At 39.1% G+C, this 19,265-nt stretch overlaps 1 protein-coding gene across 2 annotated transcripts; it reads left to right on the plus strand.

Annotated features, from left to right (window-relative positions):
* Window positions 1-1,974: 1,974 nt before the first annotated feature.
* Window positions 1,975-17,978, plus strand: SC5D (sterol-C5-desaturase). 2 transcript variants are annotated; one of them, XM_001167285.6, is made up of 5 exons: window positions 1,975-2,165; window positions 12,709-12,928; window positions 13,705-13,837; window positions 15,732-15,832; window positions 16,402-17,978. In XM_001167285.6, the coding sequence occupies exons 2-5, from the start codon at window positions 12,719-12,721 to the stop codon at window positions 16,855-16,857; spliced, it is 900 nt and encodes a 299-aa protein (XP_001167285.1). In that variant the 5' UTR covers window positions 1,975-2,165; window positions 12,709-12,718; the 3' UTR covers window positions 16,858-17,978. The 2 variants fall into 2 exon arrangements, with proteins under 2 accessions (XP_001167285.1, XP_508825.1); XM_508825.7 differs by having other exon boundaries at window positions 2,164-2,427.
* The last annotated feature ends 1,287 nt before the right edge of the window (window positions 17,979-19,265 follow it).

Raw genomic sequence — 19,265 nt, forward strand, 5'->3', positions numbered from 1 at the left:
TATCTCTGAATTCCTTGGTACTGGCTGGTTGGTACCATAGACCCTTGCAAACAATGAATAAATAAATTACCCTGATCCATCAGTGTGCCTGGATAGAAAAGACATGTAGGAATGCTGCACCCCAGGATGTGCTATTAATACACTTATACACCACGGAATACTATGCAGCCATAAAAAAAAGAATGAGTTCATGTCTTTTGCAGGGACATGGATGAAGCTGGAAGCCATCATTCTCAGCAAAATAACACAGAACAGAAAACCAAACACCACATATTCTCATTGAGTATGTGGGAGTTGTTCAACTGTGGGAGTTGAACAATGAGAACACATGGACACAGGGAGGGAAACATCACACACCGGGGCCTGTCAGGGGGTGGAGGGCAAGGGGAGGGAGAACATTAGGACAAATAACTAATGCACGCAGGGCTTAAAACCTAGATGACGGGTTGGAAGGTGCAGCAAGCCACCATGGCACATGTATACCTATGTAACAAACCTGCACGTTCTGTACATGTATCCCAGAACTTAAAATAAAAAATAATAATTAAAAAATACACTTAAATTTATTTTTAAACAAGATTGTTCTCTTGAGGTTAACTTATTACTACTTTGAGTTGTCAGGAGTGATTGCAAATTTCTTGGGAATCCCTAAGTCACCAAGAACAAAGACCACTTGTAACAGCTAAGGCATATTCAACAATAAAATTCTAGAGATTCAGGATATTTGATGGTTGCTTATAACATTTCACTTTTGAGCTTTTATTCGTTTAATAAATGTTTTATCATCTATGCTCAATAACATTTAAAAGTGTCCATTCAAATCATTTCATTGGGCAAAACAATGTTCCTTCCCTAATTTCCCTCATCAGAATAGCCATTTTGTCTCTGTGCTCAGCCTATACCACCAATTATTGTTTATTTCCTGTCCTTGTAATAAGCAACATAGTTATTTTTACATGCCCATTTCTCCCACAGCACATAAGCTTTTTAAGGTTGGGAACCATGTCTTTGTCATTATTGTAACATCTCTTTCCATTCCCGGTGTTCAGTACGATGTGTTAAACGAAGTAGACACTCAAAACTTTTTAAAATTTATTTTTATTTATATAATGAGTCTTTTTTAAAAAAACCACCTACACTATTTTAAATTCATTTGAACTTTGTCCAGTATCCTATGTACATTTGAAGTTTAACTACCGGAAAAGTCTTTTGAAGGCAGATCGAATCATGTTATTTTTTTCCCTTAAAAATCCCTCATTTCTGTCATGTATTCCCCATATTATTTATGTAATAGGTAAAGCGGCCCAGTTTGCCACTTTGAAGTTGCTGAGCTGGTATCACAAGTCAGTCCCCTCTGTTTTAACCTCTGTTTAAGGAAAGTCACTCTGAAACGACAGATCTTTTGGTTCCTTATCTCTGCTTTCCTCCGTCCTCTTCTGCCTGTGAAGCCACCCTCCTCTGCTCAGCTCTGTTTCAGGAAATCGGAGCTGCTCGATTCATGTGTAGCAAATCAAAGCCAATTAGATCTGCGTTAACCTTGGTTTTCAACAACTTGTATCGTGAAAAGGTTTCTGTCCATGTTTACCCTCTTCTTGTCACCATTTAGACCCCTACATACACCGGCTCGCGGAGCCTCCAGCCATTCAGCGCTAGAAAATCGGGGGGACTACGTCTTAAAACCTTGAGCACCTGTTAGGGAACATCTGCACCTCCTCCCTTGAGGGAGAAAACGCCCCAGACATTCGCGTCAAAGGAAGTGTCGTCTATTTCCCTCAACGTAGGGCACCGGTTCTAGGAATGTTTGTATAAACACCGTAAACCTGCCTGGTACCACCATGAATGACACTCACAAGAGCTAGTTTAAAAAGAAAGCAAAGAAACAAACGCAAAACCCGAAACCCCATCCTCCACCGCAAAGGTACTCGGATGGGGCGCCCGCCCTCCCCTTAGTCAGAGGACAAAGGGGGCGTGGCCGAGCGCGCGGCGCCCACGTGACCGCGGAGAGCTGCGCGCAGGCCCTTCGCGCGATCTGCCGTCATATCAGCTTATGGCGCCGGTCGCTGATTGGCTGGCAGCTCCAGCCTCCCGGCCCGCTTGCTGGCTGCCCAGCTGCTAGGGCATTTTGCAGAGCAGTGGCGTGCGGAGCGGCGGCGGACCACCTCCAGGTGGGGACGGTGGGTGGGCGGGGAAGGAAGCGGAATACACCTGAGCGGGCTGGGCCGGGGGGCGATGGAATAAAAGAAGATGGAGAGACTTCAGCGCCTGGGACTCGGGTGGGCGAGGCGGAAGGTGTGGCCGCAGCACGGCTTCTCTCCGCGCCGCGGTTGGTTAGCGAGTGCCCTCTGGGTGCTAGGCGTTGGGCGGGTGCTAGGATCGCGGTAGCATACGGATCCGAGTCCTGCGCCGAGTGAGAGGAGAGGCTGGCAGGTAGCCTGGCATCCCGAGGACTGGCGGCGAGGGCTGGGCCGGGGGACCTCGGGGCGTGGAGGGCTGCGCCTCCTGGGAGTCCGGGCGGAGGGGCCTTCCGCTCGCGCTGGGAGGGATCGCGGGGCCGATAGGGAGGCCTGGACTTGAAAGAGCCGACTGTGGACGGGCTTAAAGAAAATGCAGTGTTTGATGTTGGGTGTTGCAGATCCCTTACTCAAGGGAAGTCTGGTCTGGCTGCTGAACACGAATGCTTTACTTTTCCCTTCGTTCTGGGAGGGTTTTTTTTTCTTTTAAGGGCCAAAAGAATCAGGCTGAAGAACTGGTCGGTATCAGAACTCCTGACCATTGCAAGCCTCTGTTGCTGCGGCGTAATTAGAATGAAGGGACAGCAATCGGGGGCTGAGGAGACTGAAAGGAAAAGGGAAATACTCTGTTACTTTTGCATCATAAAAGGAAAAATAATGTATACTGACATCCCTGTGTTACAGCAGAGTAGATTTAGAGGTGGTGTAAGTGAAGAAAACAAGACCTCACTACATAGAGTTTCCAAACTGGAAAGTTTGTGGCAGCTCGGTACTTCTAGAGGAAACCCTCTGGAAGTTATTTGTCTTTATATCACTATCATTTTTTAAAGTTTCTAATGATTGATACCTAATAAATAATAACTGATCCTTGATCATTTACAGAGTGCTTTTCCATTCGTTATGTAATGTAATTAATTAGCATGGGGTGGTACTCAGAATTCCTCATCTGCATATAAAACATCTTGAGAGAGAACATAATGTGGTGGCAAAGAGAAAGGTTGTGGAATGTACATCCCAGCTGGGTTTTTTTGTTATTGTTGCTTGCTACTGAACAAGTTATTTACTCTGACCTCAGTTTCCCTATCCATAAAGTGGGGAGCATAGAAGTACCTATCTCATAGAGCTATAGGGATTAGATGAGGTTATACAAAAATAATACCTGGTTCTCAATAAATATTAGCTATTATTTTCTATACTTTTTAAGTAGGGCAAAAAGTTAATGGTAGACTGAGTTGTTCTAAGCCTAATATTGTTATTATAACTGAGTTTTAAGAAGAAGTTTCTTTAATCCTGCAAGGACAAAGTAAGTTTCTGTTTGAAGCAGTGGTACTTAATTTAGGGTCCTTGGGACCCCTAACTTCAGGGCTTATAACCCCTTAAAATTAAATGAGCTTGTAGAGGCACTGAAAATTTTTAAAAATTCAGGAGTTGACGACTTGAAGTAGTGGTGAAGAGGCTATAGAACTTGGCAGAAGTTCACGTACTTTGCAACTAGATTGTGTGTATTCGAATCCTAGCTCCAGCATTTATTTACTCTTATGACCCTATGCAAGTTACTTAAAATTTCTGTGCCCAGCTTCTTCATCTATAAAATAATACTAGTACCTAACTTTTGAGGCTTCTTGAAGGGGAAAATTAGTTAATATATTTAAAATATTTATATTACCTAGTATATATTAAATATTACTATCAACTGCTGTCAGTTATTTTTCAAACAAAAATCAAGTGGCACCTATTTTATCTTCTATTGAAGTAATTTTGACGCATTTTTGACGGCCTTAACAGTGATAATCATATAGATGCTATTTTATGGAGTACCTTTCTTGGGTCAAATGTCAAAAGTCTACTTAGTCTCTAAACCTCACAGCAATCAAACATGTTTGTGTTCTTTTTGGTTGCACGATACTATTCTAGGTATCGTATTGAAGTAGGGCTACATGGCACTGTGGGGAACATGTAGATTGGTTCATCAGCTGTTACCAACCTTTAGTGATATAGCAATATCCTTTTCAATTATTAAATGTTTATGTTCTCTGATATTACGTAGTACCCTGTCCCTGCCACACCACCTCCCTTGGCAGTCTTCACCCCTATAACTTCAACTATTACCTGTATACTAACCAGGCTCGCTTTTGAACTTCACATTTATATTTACATGTGGCCTATTGCTTATATCTAAGATAGAAGATGAGCCACAGATAATTAGGTTTTAAGATCTACATTGAACCCGTTTTGAACCCCAGATATCTGAGACAGGTCTCAGTCAATTTAGGAAGTTTATTTTGCCAAGGTTAAGGATTCACCCGTGACACAGCCTCAGGAAGCCCTGACAACATGTGCCCAAGGTGGTCGGGGACACAGTTTGCTTTTATACATTTTAGGGAGACATGAGACATCAATCAATATGTGTAAGAAGTACATTGGTTGGGTCTGGTAAGGCGGGACAACTCACAGTGGGGGCTTCCAGGTTAGAAGCAGATAAGAGACAAAGGTTGCATTCTTTTGAGTCCTTGATTAGCCTTCCACTGAATGCACACATTTAGTCTGGCTCAGTGAATCTGCATTTTTACATAAACAATAGGGCAGAGGAAGCAATCAGAAATCCATTTGTCTCAGGTGAGCCTCAGAGGGATGACTTTGAGTCCTGTCTGTCCTTTATCCACAAAGGAATTTTCTGAGGGCAAATTGTGAGGGAGGGATGTAGCTTCTCATCCTTGTAGCTGTCTTATTTAGGAATAAAGCGGGAGGCAGGTTTGCCTAACATAGTTCCCAGCCTGACTTTTCTCTTAGCTTAGTGATTTTGGAGTCCCAAGATTTATTTTCTGTTCACACCATCATTCCTTACCCACCCCCTATTCCTACCCTACCCAAATCTGCTAGCTCTGCCAGTATTCCCTATTTCAATTACAATGACATCACCATCTACTTAGACCAGCTAAAGCCTCACAGTCATCCTAGATTTCTCTCTCTTTCACTTCCTAGCAAACGTGGGTTATCCAAATCCTGTGGGTGTTTTTACTTGCGCGAAATCTCTGCTGGCTAGTCTTAACAGCCACTGCCCGAGGTCAGGCTATCATTTTCTCTGGGTTATTCTACCACAGGAACAACCAAACTAGTCTCCCTGCTTCTCACCGATAACCCATATTTCTTTTCTTTCCTTTTTTATAGTGACGGAGTCTTGCCGTGTTGCCCAGGCTGGTCTCAACCTCCTGGCTTCAAGCGGTCCTCCTACCTCAGCCTCCCAAAGTGCTGGGAATAAGCATTAGCCACTTCACCTAGCCTAGTAGTCCAGATTTCTAATGGAATGGTTTTTGTGAAATGTGGGTCTGATTGTATCTTTTTCCTACCTAGAAATCTTTAGTGTCTCCCCATAGCGTGTGAGAGAAAGTCCAAATTCCTCAGCAAGACAGCAGATCCCTCCATGCGTAGTCTAACAAATCTCCTTTACAAGTCCATCCCCTAACATGTTTTTCCCTCTGCTCCACCCCATCACCCTGTCTAACACCCACCAACCACACGCAGTGAGCCATGAATGCATCATGCTCTTCCCTTGCTTTGCAGTTGTGACTTCTCTTTGGAATGGCTATCCCTAACCTTTTCTTTCTGGTGATGTCCTTCAAAGTCCAAATCTAATATCATATTCACTAGGAAGCCTTTTACCATAAGCTGAGGTAGTTGTGTTGTCTTTTCTGATTTCATAGAATTTGCATATATATCTGTATTGCAGCACGTGTCCTATTGCTAGAATTGTTTTTGTAGTTGCCCTACCTTTAAGACTGATTTAGACTGTGTCTTTTTAATGTTTGTATGCTCATTACCTAGTGTGGTGCTTAACAATAAGTTCTTATTTGAATGAATTAACAATGGCATGTATGATGAGGAATATATGTTAATATCTGGCATTTGGTGCTAATTAAATTTTTCTTTTCCTGACAAAGTGAGGAAATGTTCATAATTCATATCATAAACAAAGGGCCAAACTCCCTAATATATAAGGAGCTTCTAGAATTTGACTTTTATAAAGATACTAAAAACTCAGTGGGAAAACGGGCAAAGGATAAAAACAGATAAACACAGAAAAAAATATAAATTATTCTAAATATATGGAATGATGCTCAACTTTACTCATAATAAGGTAAATGCAAATTAAGTATACCCGAGATAGCCCTTCTTTCTTGATGAATATGTGAAAGTTTGATGATATCCCCTGCTAGTAAGATTGCAGAGAAATAGGTAAGGTACTGTCCTACATCGTTTGAGGACTACAAAGTAGTTAAACTCTTATGGAGAGCGATGTAGCAATATCTGCCAAAGTTATGAGTGTATAACTCTTTCACTCAGCTCTTCTTTTAGAAATCTGCCTAGTGAGGGCCTGTCATTGTAGCATTATTTGTAATAGCAAAAAATTGGAACCTATCCAAATATCTAGATATGTGTTAAGTAAACACCTATATAACAGTGAATTAGACATAATTCAGTTGAACTCACAGAAAGGGACACAGGTCCATAGTCCCTAGTCACAATTTGGAACTCTGGAAAGCCCTGTAAAACCAAAAAGTTGTTTTCTTTTTGCTTTAAGTTCAGCTCTCAAACTCATTTGATGACAAATTCTCACTCCATCTGACCGAGGTGCCCATTGTGTCTTGGCACACCTACCAGGTATTCCTGGTGTTTTTTATTGTTTTGTTAATTTGGGTTTAACGTGGCAGTGTGGGAACTACCACCACATGTGACTTAAAGAATAGAAAAACAGATCGTGGACGTTTTATAGTGGTAGCAAGGACTAAGAATTGATGAAAAATAGGGAGACATTGCACAGGACTGAAAATGAAGATTCTAACCATGTTTCGGTTAAGTGGATTTCACAATAGGAAGTAAACAGATGCCACTCATTGCTTTGTTGATGATGGAAAAAGCTGGCATATATGAAGACCTGCTACTGAAGGATGTATTTAGTATTAACAAGGAAGAATTCAGAAACTTAGGAAGCAGTGTGGTGAAAAATATCTAAAAGTATGGCAAGAGTTAATTGAAAATTTACTTTCTAGACAGCTCTTTTATGCATTCTCCTCAACTGTAGGTTATAGTTTTTAATCATTTACTTTTACTTCACTGTGACCAGAATACAGCCTTTTCCTTTGGGTCTTGCTCTGTTGCCCAGCCTGGAGTTCAGTGGCACGAATATGGCTCACTGTAGCCTTGAACTCCTTAAGCAATCCTCCCACCTTAGCCTCCTGAGGGTAGCTGGGACCACAGGGCTGTGCTACCACGCCCGGCTAATTTTTGTATATTTTGTAGAGATGGGATTTCACTATATTGCCCAGGCTGTTCTCCAACCTCTGAGCTCAAGGAATAAGCCTGCCTCCCAAAGCGCTGGTATTACAGTCATGAGCCACCATGCCTGACCAGAATACAATCTTTTTCTCCAAGGAGTGCTACACTCTGGGAAAAAGCAAGTATATTGCTTGCACAGTTAAGGGAGGCCTAGGAATCAAAACTTCCTTTAAGAGTTCAGTTGTAAAGATCCTGTTGTCAAAATTACTTAATGCTTGAAATGATGTTGATAAATCAGCAATAATAAATGTTTAACATTTTAGCTGACAATGAGGTTTGAAAATGAACCTGTAGATATTTTGGAAGATTTTCTATCACCAATGAGGTGATGATACCTAATCTCTTTAATTATACCATACATTTAATGGCCCAAACCATAAATACGTCAGAAGCTGATGTTGAAGAAATGCTGAACATTAATCCTGATGCTTCTGTTCGGCACTTTTTGGGTGATGGGGACATTGCTGAAAGGTTTCTAAATGCACATAATTGTCACGCACGTCCATGTGAAGAGACCACCAAACAGCCTTTGTGTGAGCAATAAAGCTTTTTTAATCACCTGGATGCAGGCAGGCTGAGTCCGAAAAGAGAGTCAGCAAAAGGAGTTAGGGGTGGGGCAGTTTTGAAGGATTTAAGTAGGTAGTGGAAAATTATAGTCAAAGGGGGTTGTTCTCTTGCGGGTCACAAGGTGCTCAGTAGGGGAGCTTCTGAGCCAGGAGAAGAAATGTTACAAGGTAATGTCATCAGTTAAGGCAGGAACCGGCCATTTTCACTTCTTTTGTAATTCTTCAGTTGCTTCAGGCCATCTGGATGTATACGTGCAGACTTGGGCTCAGAGGCCTGACAGTAGCGGGAAGATAGTAATAACTACATGAATGATTAAATGATGACTATATTGTGAACACAGATGGGAAGATCACTGAAGGCATTACGTAAATAATCATTGCTTAAGCAGAAATATATTAATAAGACAGATGACATTGGTAGAAATCTTTTGAAAAGGTTATCTTGGATATTGTTGCTTTATCACTTGAGAATCCTGATCCTGGCTCATCACCAATGTCTAATTCCAACCTGATAGGCCCTTCTCTTTAAGATTCTCAAGCAATCAGATGTAATGAACATTTATTGCATGTATGTATACATATACATGCACAAGTATTTAACTTTGATTTTATATGTATTTGAAAGTTTACTGAATTTTTCCTTTAAAAAGAGAATACATTGTTTATTGTCTGTACCAGTCTATTTTCCATTTATCATTTGTTACTCCATACATAATTACATAAATTGTTAATATACAAATGAATTATATACCATTTACAGTATGTACTTATCCCACTTAATGTGAATATTCACATTTTCTAAACAAATATTTGATATGAGCTGGTCATGGTGACTCATGCCTGTAATCCTAGCACTTTGGGAGGCTGAGGTGGGCGGATTGCTTGAGTCCAGGAGTTTGAGACCAGCCTGGGCAATATAATGAGCCCTCGTCCATACAAAAAAAATTTTTCTTAATTGACTGGGCATGGTGGTGCCCACCTGTAGTACCAGCTCCTCCGGAGGCTGAGTCAGAAGGATCACTTGAGCCCGGGAGGCAGAGGTTGCAGTGAGCTGAGATTACACTACTGCACTCCAGCTTGAATGACAGAGCAAGACCTTGTCTCTAAATGAATAAATAAATAATAAAAAAGAACCAAAACCCCCAAATATTTGATTTGTTTAATGACAGGGTGAAGTTTTGACCTTTGCAAAATGTATTTATAGGAATTTTGAATTCCGAAATAACATCTGATGCCAAATGTTTTAAGTAAGAATGGTAGTAGACCTGTGCTATAAAAAAGGAGATGGTGACTTCCAAAACAGCAGAGTAAGAATCTCTGAAAATCTCTTCTTTATAAAAAGCAACAAAACACTGACAGAAGTTGTCAGAATCAGCTTTTTTAGAGCTCTAGGAATTAAAACTTTATAAGTTAAAGCTTTACAATAATCTTAGCAGCCTTTATTTGAGAAAAGTAGTTGAATCTCAGTAAGAACAATGAGCTTTGGACATTTTCCGTCCTTTACCATCTCCCTTTTGCTGACTTCATGGTAGCCTTGAAAACTAAGCCTTACAACACAGTAACTATGAAAAACAGCAGCCTGGATGGAAGGTACAGAATAGGTTTGCAGCCTCGCCAAAGGCCGCAACCCAGAAAATCATCACCACTTGATCTCTCTGGCAATTCTCAAGGCTTGTGTTTATATGACCTGTCTTAGAGCTTGCTCAATATCATCCTGTCCCAGGGTGTTTTGTCAAGGAGAGTCATTATTTACACATAACAGGTCTTAGAGGCACTATTATCAGCTGGCACTAACAAAAGCCTGACCAAAAATACTTAAAAGGGAATACTGAGAAATGAGATATCCCTAGGGGGCTTTGAAAAGCTCTATTTTCCTGAGAATCTAGAATGATTCCCATGAGCAGGGCTGTTGCACATACCCAAGAAAGGGGAGAAGGCCCTAATTTCCCCTTTGGCTGACCTTGAGGGTTTACGCAAGCAGTAAGTTCAGGCCAGTCAATTTTAGAGTGACAACTAAAGTATTGAAAGCATGGCCCAACACAGCACCTTGGCCAAGGCTGGGGGACTTACTGGTTCAAAGCACTTAAGAAAATCGCTCCAGTCATTAGTAAGAGACTTGTAGCTGCACACAACAAATAAAACAGGTATGTAATTAGTTCAGAGAATTACTTAACGCACAGCAACAACAAAAGCAACTTAAAGCCCTGGGGCAGGGTGGGTGGTGGTGCATACAATCTGATTTCAAGAGTTACCCCATCATATTACTTAAAATATCCCATTTTCCATAAAAAATTAAAAAACACAAACAGGAAAGTATGGCCTGTACACACAAAAAGGCAATCAGTCAGTAGAAACTCTCTCTCAGAAAGCCCAGATGTTGGACTTACAAGGCAAAGACTCTAAATCAGCTACTACAAATATAAAAGAACTAAGGAACACCATGTTTAACTAACTAAAAGGAAGTATTAGAACAGTTTCTTCCCAAGTAGAGAATATCAATAAAGTGATAAAAAAAAATTTTTTTTTTTTTTAAAGAACCAAATGGAAACGCAGGTGTTGAAAAGTACAGTGACTGAAACTGTCTTGCTTAACAGCAGATTTGAGCCAACAGAACACAGAACTGGAAGATAGGTCAATTGAGATTAAACAGCTGGGAAGAGAAAGAAAATGAAGAAATACAAACAGAGACTTGGGGACACTGTCATGCATTTCCACATAAGCATAATGAGAGTCCTAAAAGGAGAAGAGAGAAAGGCATAGAAAGTTTAAGAAAGAGTGGCCCCAGACTCACCAAATTTGATGAAAAACTTTACACATCCTAGAAGCTCAACAGTATAGGGTTGGGGTTTATTTTTGGGGTGCTGAAAATGTTCTGAAACTTGATAGTGGTAATGATTGCACAGCTCTGAGAATATGCTAAAAAACTAGTCAATCATATACTTTGGTGAATTTTGTGGTATGTGAATTATATCTCAATAAACCTGTTTCTTTAAAAACAAAAAAAGGAGGAGCATGATATTTACGTAGGGATGGAAAGATCTCCAAGATATATATTCAATTAAGAAAAAGGAACTTCATGGTGTATATAGTATGCCACGTTTTGTAAGGAGGGAGAGAAAAATTTGTCATCGTTCCATCTTACATTAACAAACACCGTAAGGATTCTCAGGAAACTAATAGATATGGTCACCCAGAGAGGTGGAAATGAAATGACGGTGTGGTTTACAGTGACATGGATGGAAGCAAGGCTTTGCATTGTATGTCTTTTCCTGTCAGTTTCTCATTTTCTTAAATCCCTGTGGGAATTTAGTGGAGAAATCTCATAGGGAATCTAGTGAAGGAAATAGGCTACAAAGAAGTAAATAAGTATTTTCAGAATTTTCCTTACCTGTGGGCTATTTTGTTTCATGAATTGATGTTTATTAACGTGGCCCAATATGTAGGAGATAAAGGCCGTTTGAACACCTGAAATCTATTGTGGGTAGGCAATTTGCAGATTGGCTTCTTGTTCAAAAATTTCAGTTCAAGTGAGAGACATTTTAGATGCTGAACACGTTTTCTTGTGCGAACAATGCAATGAAGGATGAGTGAGTCGATCATAAATGATAGATTCCATAGTCAGATCACAAAAGCTGACCACAATATCACCGAACTGTATTGTAACAGGACCATGAGTATAGAATGGACTTAAATATGTACTGAACTGACTAATGTTTTTTAGAGTTTAAGCATCTGAAACAGGAGTTGGCAAACTATCTGTAAATGGCCAGGTAGTAAATGCCTTCGGTTCAACGGGCCATACTGTCTCTGTTGCAGTGATACTATAAGCCCACCTTTGTAGCAGAAAAGCAGCCACAGACAGTATGTAAACATCTGGGTGTCGCTGTGTTCCATAAAGATTTTTACAAAGCAGGCTCTGAGTTTGGCCCATGGGCTGCAATTTACCAACTCCCAATCTGGAATATTGATTAGAGGTAGAGAAATAAATGTATTCCAGTTCTTAACACCAAGGATACATCTTCCTTTGTTCTGTCAATGGGAGTGTCAGAAGAACAGATAGTCCCAGTTCTATGGTTGTGGTGGCAGCATGGATATCTTTTAGGGAATTTATCTTAGGTGTCAGTGCTGAAGCAAAAATCTCTGAAGTATGAATCCTTGAAGGAGAGAGATGAGCTGAAACTTGTAGCTGAAAGAGGAAACTATTTGTCTGAGTACCTAGTCCCCTGCATTCCCATCTTTACCACTTGCCATGCTGCCATAGGACGCGGTAGGGAACGACACTGAAATGGAATTCCATCTGGGCTTGTGCCACTTAGCAGCTTGATGACCTTTCCTGGGCCTCAGTTTCTCTAACTGAGCTTTAGCATCCCCATACATAGTATGAAGAGATTGGACTAGAGATGATATCTAAGATCCCTTCTGGCTCTAAAGATGGCATGTAGGGGATTCTGATAGCAGCAGATGTACTACATATGACTGTTCTTAAATCAGGAACTTGAGATATAGTGTTTCTGAAAAATTTTTGCCTGGAAGAATATAGACATGGTAACTAATTGTCACACATGCTTATCTTTTAGGGGCTAAGTGATGGATCTTGTACTCAGTGTTGCAGATTACTATTTTTTTACACCATACATGTATCCAGCCACATGGCCAGAAGATGACATCTTCCGACAAGCTATTAGTCTTCTGATTGTAACAAATGTTGGTGCTTACATCCTTTATTTCTTCTGTGCAACACTGAGCTATTATTTTGTCTTCGATCATGCATTAATGAAACATCCACAATTTTTAAAGGTAAGAAATTTTTTTACCTATTTTCTAACAATTAAAGTAAAAATAACAATATGATATATTTCTGAGATTTTTAGATTAAGCTGATTATATGTAACCATTAAATAAAATTTTGGAGACCAACCACAAATGGGTTAGATATTTTCATGAGGGTTAATCCCCGCTCTCCTTCCCTTAGTTTAAGCAAATCTAACTTTTTAATAAAACTATAAGTCTAGTATCGTATCTTGCTAGATGCATATTGGAGCATTTTTATGCTGATATTGATGAGTAAATAAATGCATACATTTATGTAATTATTTTAATATATGATTTTCACAAACTGAAATGTGTTTTTTTTACCATGTTTTGTTTTTTGGCTAGATAGGGGATTCAAACTCAGTAGTTTTAAAGTTGTTTACAATCATTTTTAAATTTCAGTTGTTTGTACTTGTCAGTGACTCCAAGGACTGAACAGCAAAAAGAAAAAATAGAGAGGATTGGGGATGGAAGTTAATTAGGAAAGAAATGGTTATTCCATAAATAGAAGTTTAGAATGCAGATTTTGGAGGAAGGAAAAAAGGTTTCAGAATTTGAAATGCTTATTGCATTTTCTCAGTACAAAAGGAATGATTTTCTTACATACCTATTTTCATGTATTTAAAATTTTAATAGAAACAGTTTGGAGGTAAGCCCCTTCATGTAAAGGAGATTTTAAAAATCCAGTCCAGAACAGTTTTATGCTAGTTTTGTTTAACATGGATTTTGTGATTTTTAAGTATTGGAAATTTCACTTTCAGAATCAAGTCCGTCGAGAGATTAAGTTTACTGTCCAGGCATTGCCATGGATAAGTATTCTTACTGTTGCACTGTTCTTGCTGGAGATAAGAGGTTACAGCAAATTACATGATGACCTAGGAGAGTTTCCATATGGTAAGTAAATAACACGAGTGTCAGGAAGAGAGTAGTCTAAGCACAGGTTAGTTTCCTTAAAAAAACAAGTCTGCCCTTTTTTTTTCATCTTTTAAAATAATTACAAATTATTCAGTTGTTTTTTAATGTTCTATTTTCATGTGTTCATGTCTTGCCACATGTGCATTTCTTTAGTTTTTCTATCAATCTGAAAGTCTGCTGTAGATGAGATTGTGTCTGGCGGAAGATTGGAGTGATCAGAGATGGGTCCTTGCATTTGTTTTCTATTAATTATTGAATTCAACCTTCTAAAAAAAACTTGAGTAGCTTATGTCATTGCTGAAAGTTAAAAACAGATTTTTAAAATCCATTATTCTGCTTCTTAGAAACTGTAACTCTTCTGGCATACAACCACCCACTTTTCTGTGCCTGTATACTTCATTGTTTACGTTACACAAATGAAGTCCTGAGGTGCATAGTGGTTTGGGCTCTGAATTTTGTTTCTCTTAGCAACTTACATGGTTGTATTTTCATGTCAAAAAAATCTTGAGATTATGTAATATATTAGTCACAGTACTGTGCGGATATTCATAAGTTATGTAAATGATACCTAATTGTTAGACCTTCGGATTGTTACTCTTTTTTGTATTATAAACAGTCCTGTAGTGAGTAAACTTTTGTGAAATTCTGAAACTTTTTCAAGATACATTTCTAGGATCTAGTATGTAAAAAGCAAGAATCATAGTATTTATTGAAGGCTGATATGTGTCAGTGACAGTTCTCAGCTCTTCACAAGAATCAGTCCATTGTTTTCCTACAATTCTATGAGATAGGTACTATCACTGTGCTCCTTTTATAGGTGAGTCAATGAGGTGTACAGAGAGTTTCAGTAACGAGTTGGTGGTAGATCTGAGACTTGGACTGAGGCTTGCAGGCACCAGCACCCCCACACTTTAAGTAAGAAGTTAGTTATTGCCGGGCGCGGTGGCTCAATCCTGTAATCCCAGCACTTTGGGAGACCGAGGTAGGAGGATCACGAGGTCAGGAGTATGAGACCATCCTGGCCAACATGGTGAAACCCCATCTCTACTAAAATACAAAAAATTAGCGGGGTGTGGTGGTGCACACCTGTAGTCCCAGCTACTCAGGAGGGCGAGGCAGGAGAATCCCTTGAACCTGGGAGGCAGAGATTGCGCCACTGCACTCCAGCCTGGGCGACAGAGCGAGACTCTGTCTCAAAAAAAAAAAAAAAGAAAAAAAAAGTCAGTTATTCAGAAGAGGGAACAAAAAATTATATACTGGAGTAATGAATTGGCTGGGCTTTGAAAAATGGATATGATTATGAGTTAAAATAAAGGGAGAGAGGACATTTTAGGTTCTTGAACCCCTATGATGAAAGATACAGAGGTAAAACTTCCAAGACAGTGGGAGGACATTGAGTAAACCTGCCTGGTTAGAGTAGAAATACAGGAGTGATGAGGTTGGAAAGATCCGAAAGGGGTGGAGTATGGAATAAATGCTAAATTTAAAGTATTTAGTGGAAAGTATATTTTAAGCAGGGAGATAATGTGTAAAGATGGGTTTTAGGAAGATTAATATGAAGGAAGTGATGATTCCCAGAGATTTAAATAATAAAGATGTCTTCGGAGTATCCTGTCTCACAAATATCTTTATAGTTTAATTAAGAAGTACTTTAGGTAGAACATTTCAAGTACTTATGCGAGGGAAATGAGGAAATGACCAGATTCCAAGAAGCCAAGAGAGATTAGTTTATAATATATTGAATTAGCCAGAACAGATCATTTATAATGTTTGAGTCTAGGATCCCATTTTGCACTCAGATGGACATGTGAAAAGTGAACTCTAATCCCAGGAGCTGAGTTTTGATTCTTCTGTTTCCCGTTTTCTTTTCTAGGATTGTTTGAACTTGTCGTTAGTGTAATATCTTTCCTCTTTTTCACTGACATGTTCATCTACTGGATTCACAGAGGCCTTCATCATAGACTGGTATATAAGGTAAAGTCATTTGTGGTGAAAAGAGAGAAAAGGTTACACATTTCAGCAATGTATGATTATAAATTCTGTTCTCTATTTCCAAGAATTTCCTCTACCCATATTAAATGTCTAAGTAGCCATAATCATAACAGGTACAGGGTGCATTTTGTTCATATTCTTCTTTATGGGTCTAAGGGGCTGTCTTAAAATCTTCTGTTCCGGTAACAGGTACACATGGACTTACAGAGGGAACAATAGACATTAGAGACTCCAGAAGGTGGGAGGATGGGAGAGGAGTGAGGGATGAGACACTCCCTATTGGGTACAATGTGCACTCTTCAGGTGCTAGGTACACTAAAAGCCAGACTTCACCACTGTGCAGTATATCCATGGAACACCACTGCACTTGTACTCATAAATCCATATAAAATTATACTGTTTTAGGGCGAAGAAGGACATTTTATAGAATAAATAATTTTGCTGATCTCTACAGGATTTGTTAGGTCGTTTCCAACATGAGTCTGAGAAGCTAAGTTGAATGTTGCACAGGGTAAAGTTTGCAGTGCTAATTGTGTCCTTTTCTCCTGCAGCGCCTACATAAACCTCACCATGTTTGGAAGATTCCTACTCCATTTGCCAGTCATGCTTTTCACCCTATTGATGGCTTTCTTCAGAGTCTACCTTACCATATATACCCTTTTATCTTTCCATTACACAAGGTGGTTTATTTAAGTCTGTACATCTTGGTTAATATCTGGACAATTTCCATTCATGACGGTGATTTTCGTGTCCCCCAAATCTTACAGCCATTTATTAATGGCTCAGCTCATCATACAGACCACCATATGTTCTTTGACTATAATTATGGACAATATTTCACTTTGTGGGATAGGATTGGCGGCTCATTCAAAAATCCTTCGTCCTTTGAGGGGAAGGGACCGCTCAGTTATGTGAAGGAGATGACAGAGGGAAAGCGCAGCAGCCATTCAGGAAATGGCTGTAAGAATGAAAAATTATTCAATGGAGAGTTTACAAAGACTAAATAGATTATTGCCCAGTTATTCTTAAGTAAGGACAAAGAAGGAAATATCATTGTATTTCTTTTTTTTAATAAGGAAAAAATAATCTCCGTACAGTCAAGATACATAGTAAATGGTATCATTTAGAAATCAGCATCGTGGGCACTGCTGAGGAATGATCCTAGTGGTAGGTCAGAAGAAGATGCTGTGAACACCAGGACTTTAATCTTATGCTTAAAATGCCAGATGTTGTTCGGGGGACAACTTGTATCTTTCTAGCAGCAGATCTGTAGTTTGTATAGCCTCAACAACAATTTTAAATAAGATGGAGAATAAATTATTGAGGGGACTAGGCTATATGCATTTGCCTTCATCCACCCATGTTTATTAAGAATCATTGTGCTTAATAATACCAAGACTAAGCACCATAACCAAGAAATACTAATGTAAAGATTGTTTCTTGTTTCCGGAATGGTTAATTCTTCAACGTTGGTATGATAATGATAACTTGTAGTACTTTATTCAAGTCAAAACATCAGTGTGGAAAAAAATTCTGATACATTAGCAGCTATGTAAATGACCTAATTGATAGCAGGTGTAATAAGACTATCGTCTTCCTACACATAGGAGGCTCATTCTCTGGACACACTATCACCTATTACATTTTACTGATTAACAAATAAATTGGAATTTAAAAATATTGATATCACCATGATTTAATCCAGATCTGGGATTATGTAACTAAACATTGTGATGATTATTATTTAAAACCATTATTTAATAAGAGTAAAAATATGTGAATCTGGATATATTTAAAAAAAGAAATTTGATGCCCAGATAATATATTAGGCACTGCTGATTTTTTAGTTAAATTGATGCACTACACTTTTGATGTTTGAAGTTACAAACCTGTAATTTTTTTGTAAAGGAAATAATTGCCAAATACCTAGGCCCATTGCTGACAATTAGTTCGAAAATCTTATTCCTCCTCTTCTCCCCTCACTTTTCCCTACTTCCTCTGCAAAAAGATTTAACAAATACATTCATAAGGAAATGTGTGTTGTAACAAATATATTGCAAAAACATAGTTTGTAAAGGCATTCTATAAGCTATTTATGTAAAATCAATAAAAGTTGATCATAATTAAACTGTATCAGTTGAATATTATAGCAGCACAAAGTATTCTTTGTACAGATTTTGTGCCAATTTGAAGCCACAGAAATGATGTGGATTGTTAATTGTGTTTTAGAACATCCCCGGACACTCAGTGTCACAGGGGGAAAGAAGTGGGTACCACATTCTGTTTATTTATATTTCACATTTTAACTAGATTTGAGTGTTTTTAGCAAGAAATCAGTCTTAAAATCTAATGTCTGGGATCCAGAAGAAAATGTCTTTAATCTGTGAGTTATTGTCACAATGTCATCTTATTTAAATGTACCAATTAGCATTTTGTAATAGGCAAATGTCATTTAGTGCTTTTCACCAATCCCACTCGCCCCCGGTGCTCCGCCTTGCCTAAGAAAAAGAAATTAAGGAGAAGTAAACTTTATTTCCTAATATAATGTCAGCTGATATTTATTGAGCTTTTCCTCTTTGCCCAGAGACTAGGACCCAAAGAAGTTAAGTAACTATTCCCAGGTTTATTTCTCTCTCATATAATGTCCCATGTGGATGTTTGTGGTCAGTGGACAGCTTTCCACCTAGTCTTTCTGCGACCCAGGCTCCTTCCTCTTGGGGCTCTGCCTTTCTCTCAGTCCATAGAGCCCTCTTTGTTGAAAGAGCACATAGGAAAAGAAGGAAAAGTCTGCATGGAAAATGTTTCTGGGTCAGGCCTGGAAGTGGTGCATATCTCTTCCGCCCATGTTCCTTTGGACAGAACTCCGTCACATGGCCCACCTAGAGAGATTTTGGGAAATGTGTCCAGCTGTGTGCCTGGGAGGAAGGGGGCACCATTTTCTTGAGCAGCTAGACAGTTTGCCGTATTTGTGTTGTTCTCCTCTTGTTGATGTTGAAATGGTGAATGAGCCATAAAGTATTTCAGGTTATCCACACACTAATCATCTCAGTGTCTTTAATTCTTAACTCCAATATGAATGTTTAAAGCTTCCTCTAGATTCTTATTCCTATATAACTAATAGAGAAGAAAGGACAGCTTCCTATGGGGAAGACAGAGGCTTCCTCGTAGATGTTAGGAATAATCAAACTTGCCCCTGCCCTTTCACCCATCTCAAATTCTGGTCTTTTAAAGCAGCGTTATGTTAAGTAGTCCTAACATTGTAATATACAGTACTGCCACATTCTCCTACTTTCTATTAGAGGAAGTCAGAGAATATGGAAGTGAGGACCCAAATTACCTTCTACAGATGACTTTGAAACCTTTTATAGTTACAGGACAGAAAGTGAAAATCAAGGTTATGTTTTCTACTTTTGTG

This window comes from Pan troglodytes, chromosome 9, assembly GCF_028858775.2.
Source record: "Pan troglodytes isolate AG18354 chromosome 9, NHGRI_mPanTro3-v2.0_pri, whole genome shotgun sequence".
Classification (NCBI taxonomy): domain Eukaryota; kingdom Metazoa; phylum Chordata; class Mammalia; order Primates; family Hominidae; genus Pan; species Pan troglodytes.

Coding starts and splice junctions, on each gene's coding strand:
- SC5D (XM_001167285.6), top strand. CDS start 12,719: ATGGATCTTGTACTCAGTGTTGCAGATTACTATTTTTTTACACCATAC. Junction 12,929..13,704: donor AACATCCACAATTTTTAAAG/GTAAGAAATTTT, acceptor TTTCACTTTCAG/AATCAAGTCCGTCGAGAGAT. Junction 13,838..15,731: donor CCTAGGAGAGTTTCCATATG/GTAAGTAAATAA, acceptor TTTCTTTTCTAG/GATTGTTTGAACTTGTCGTT.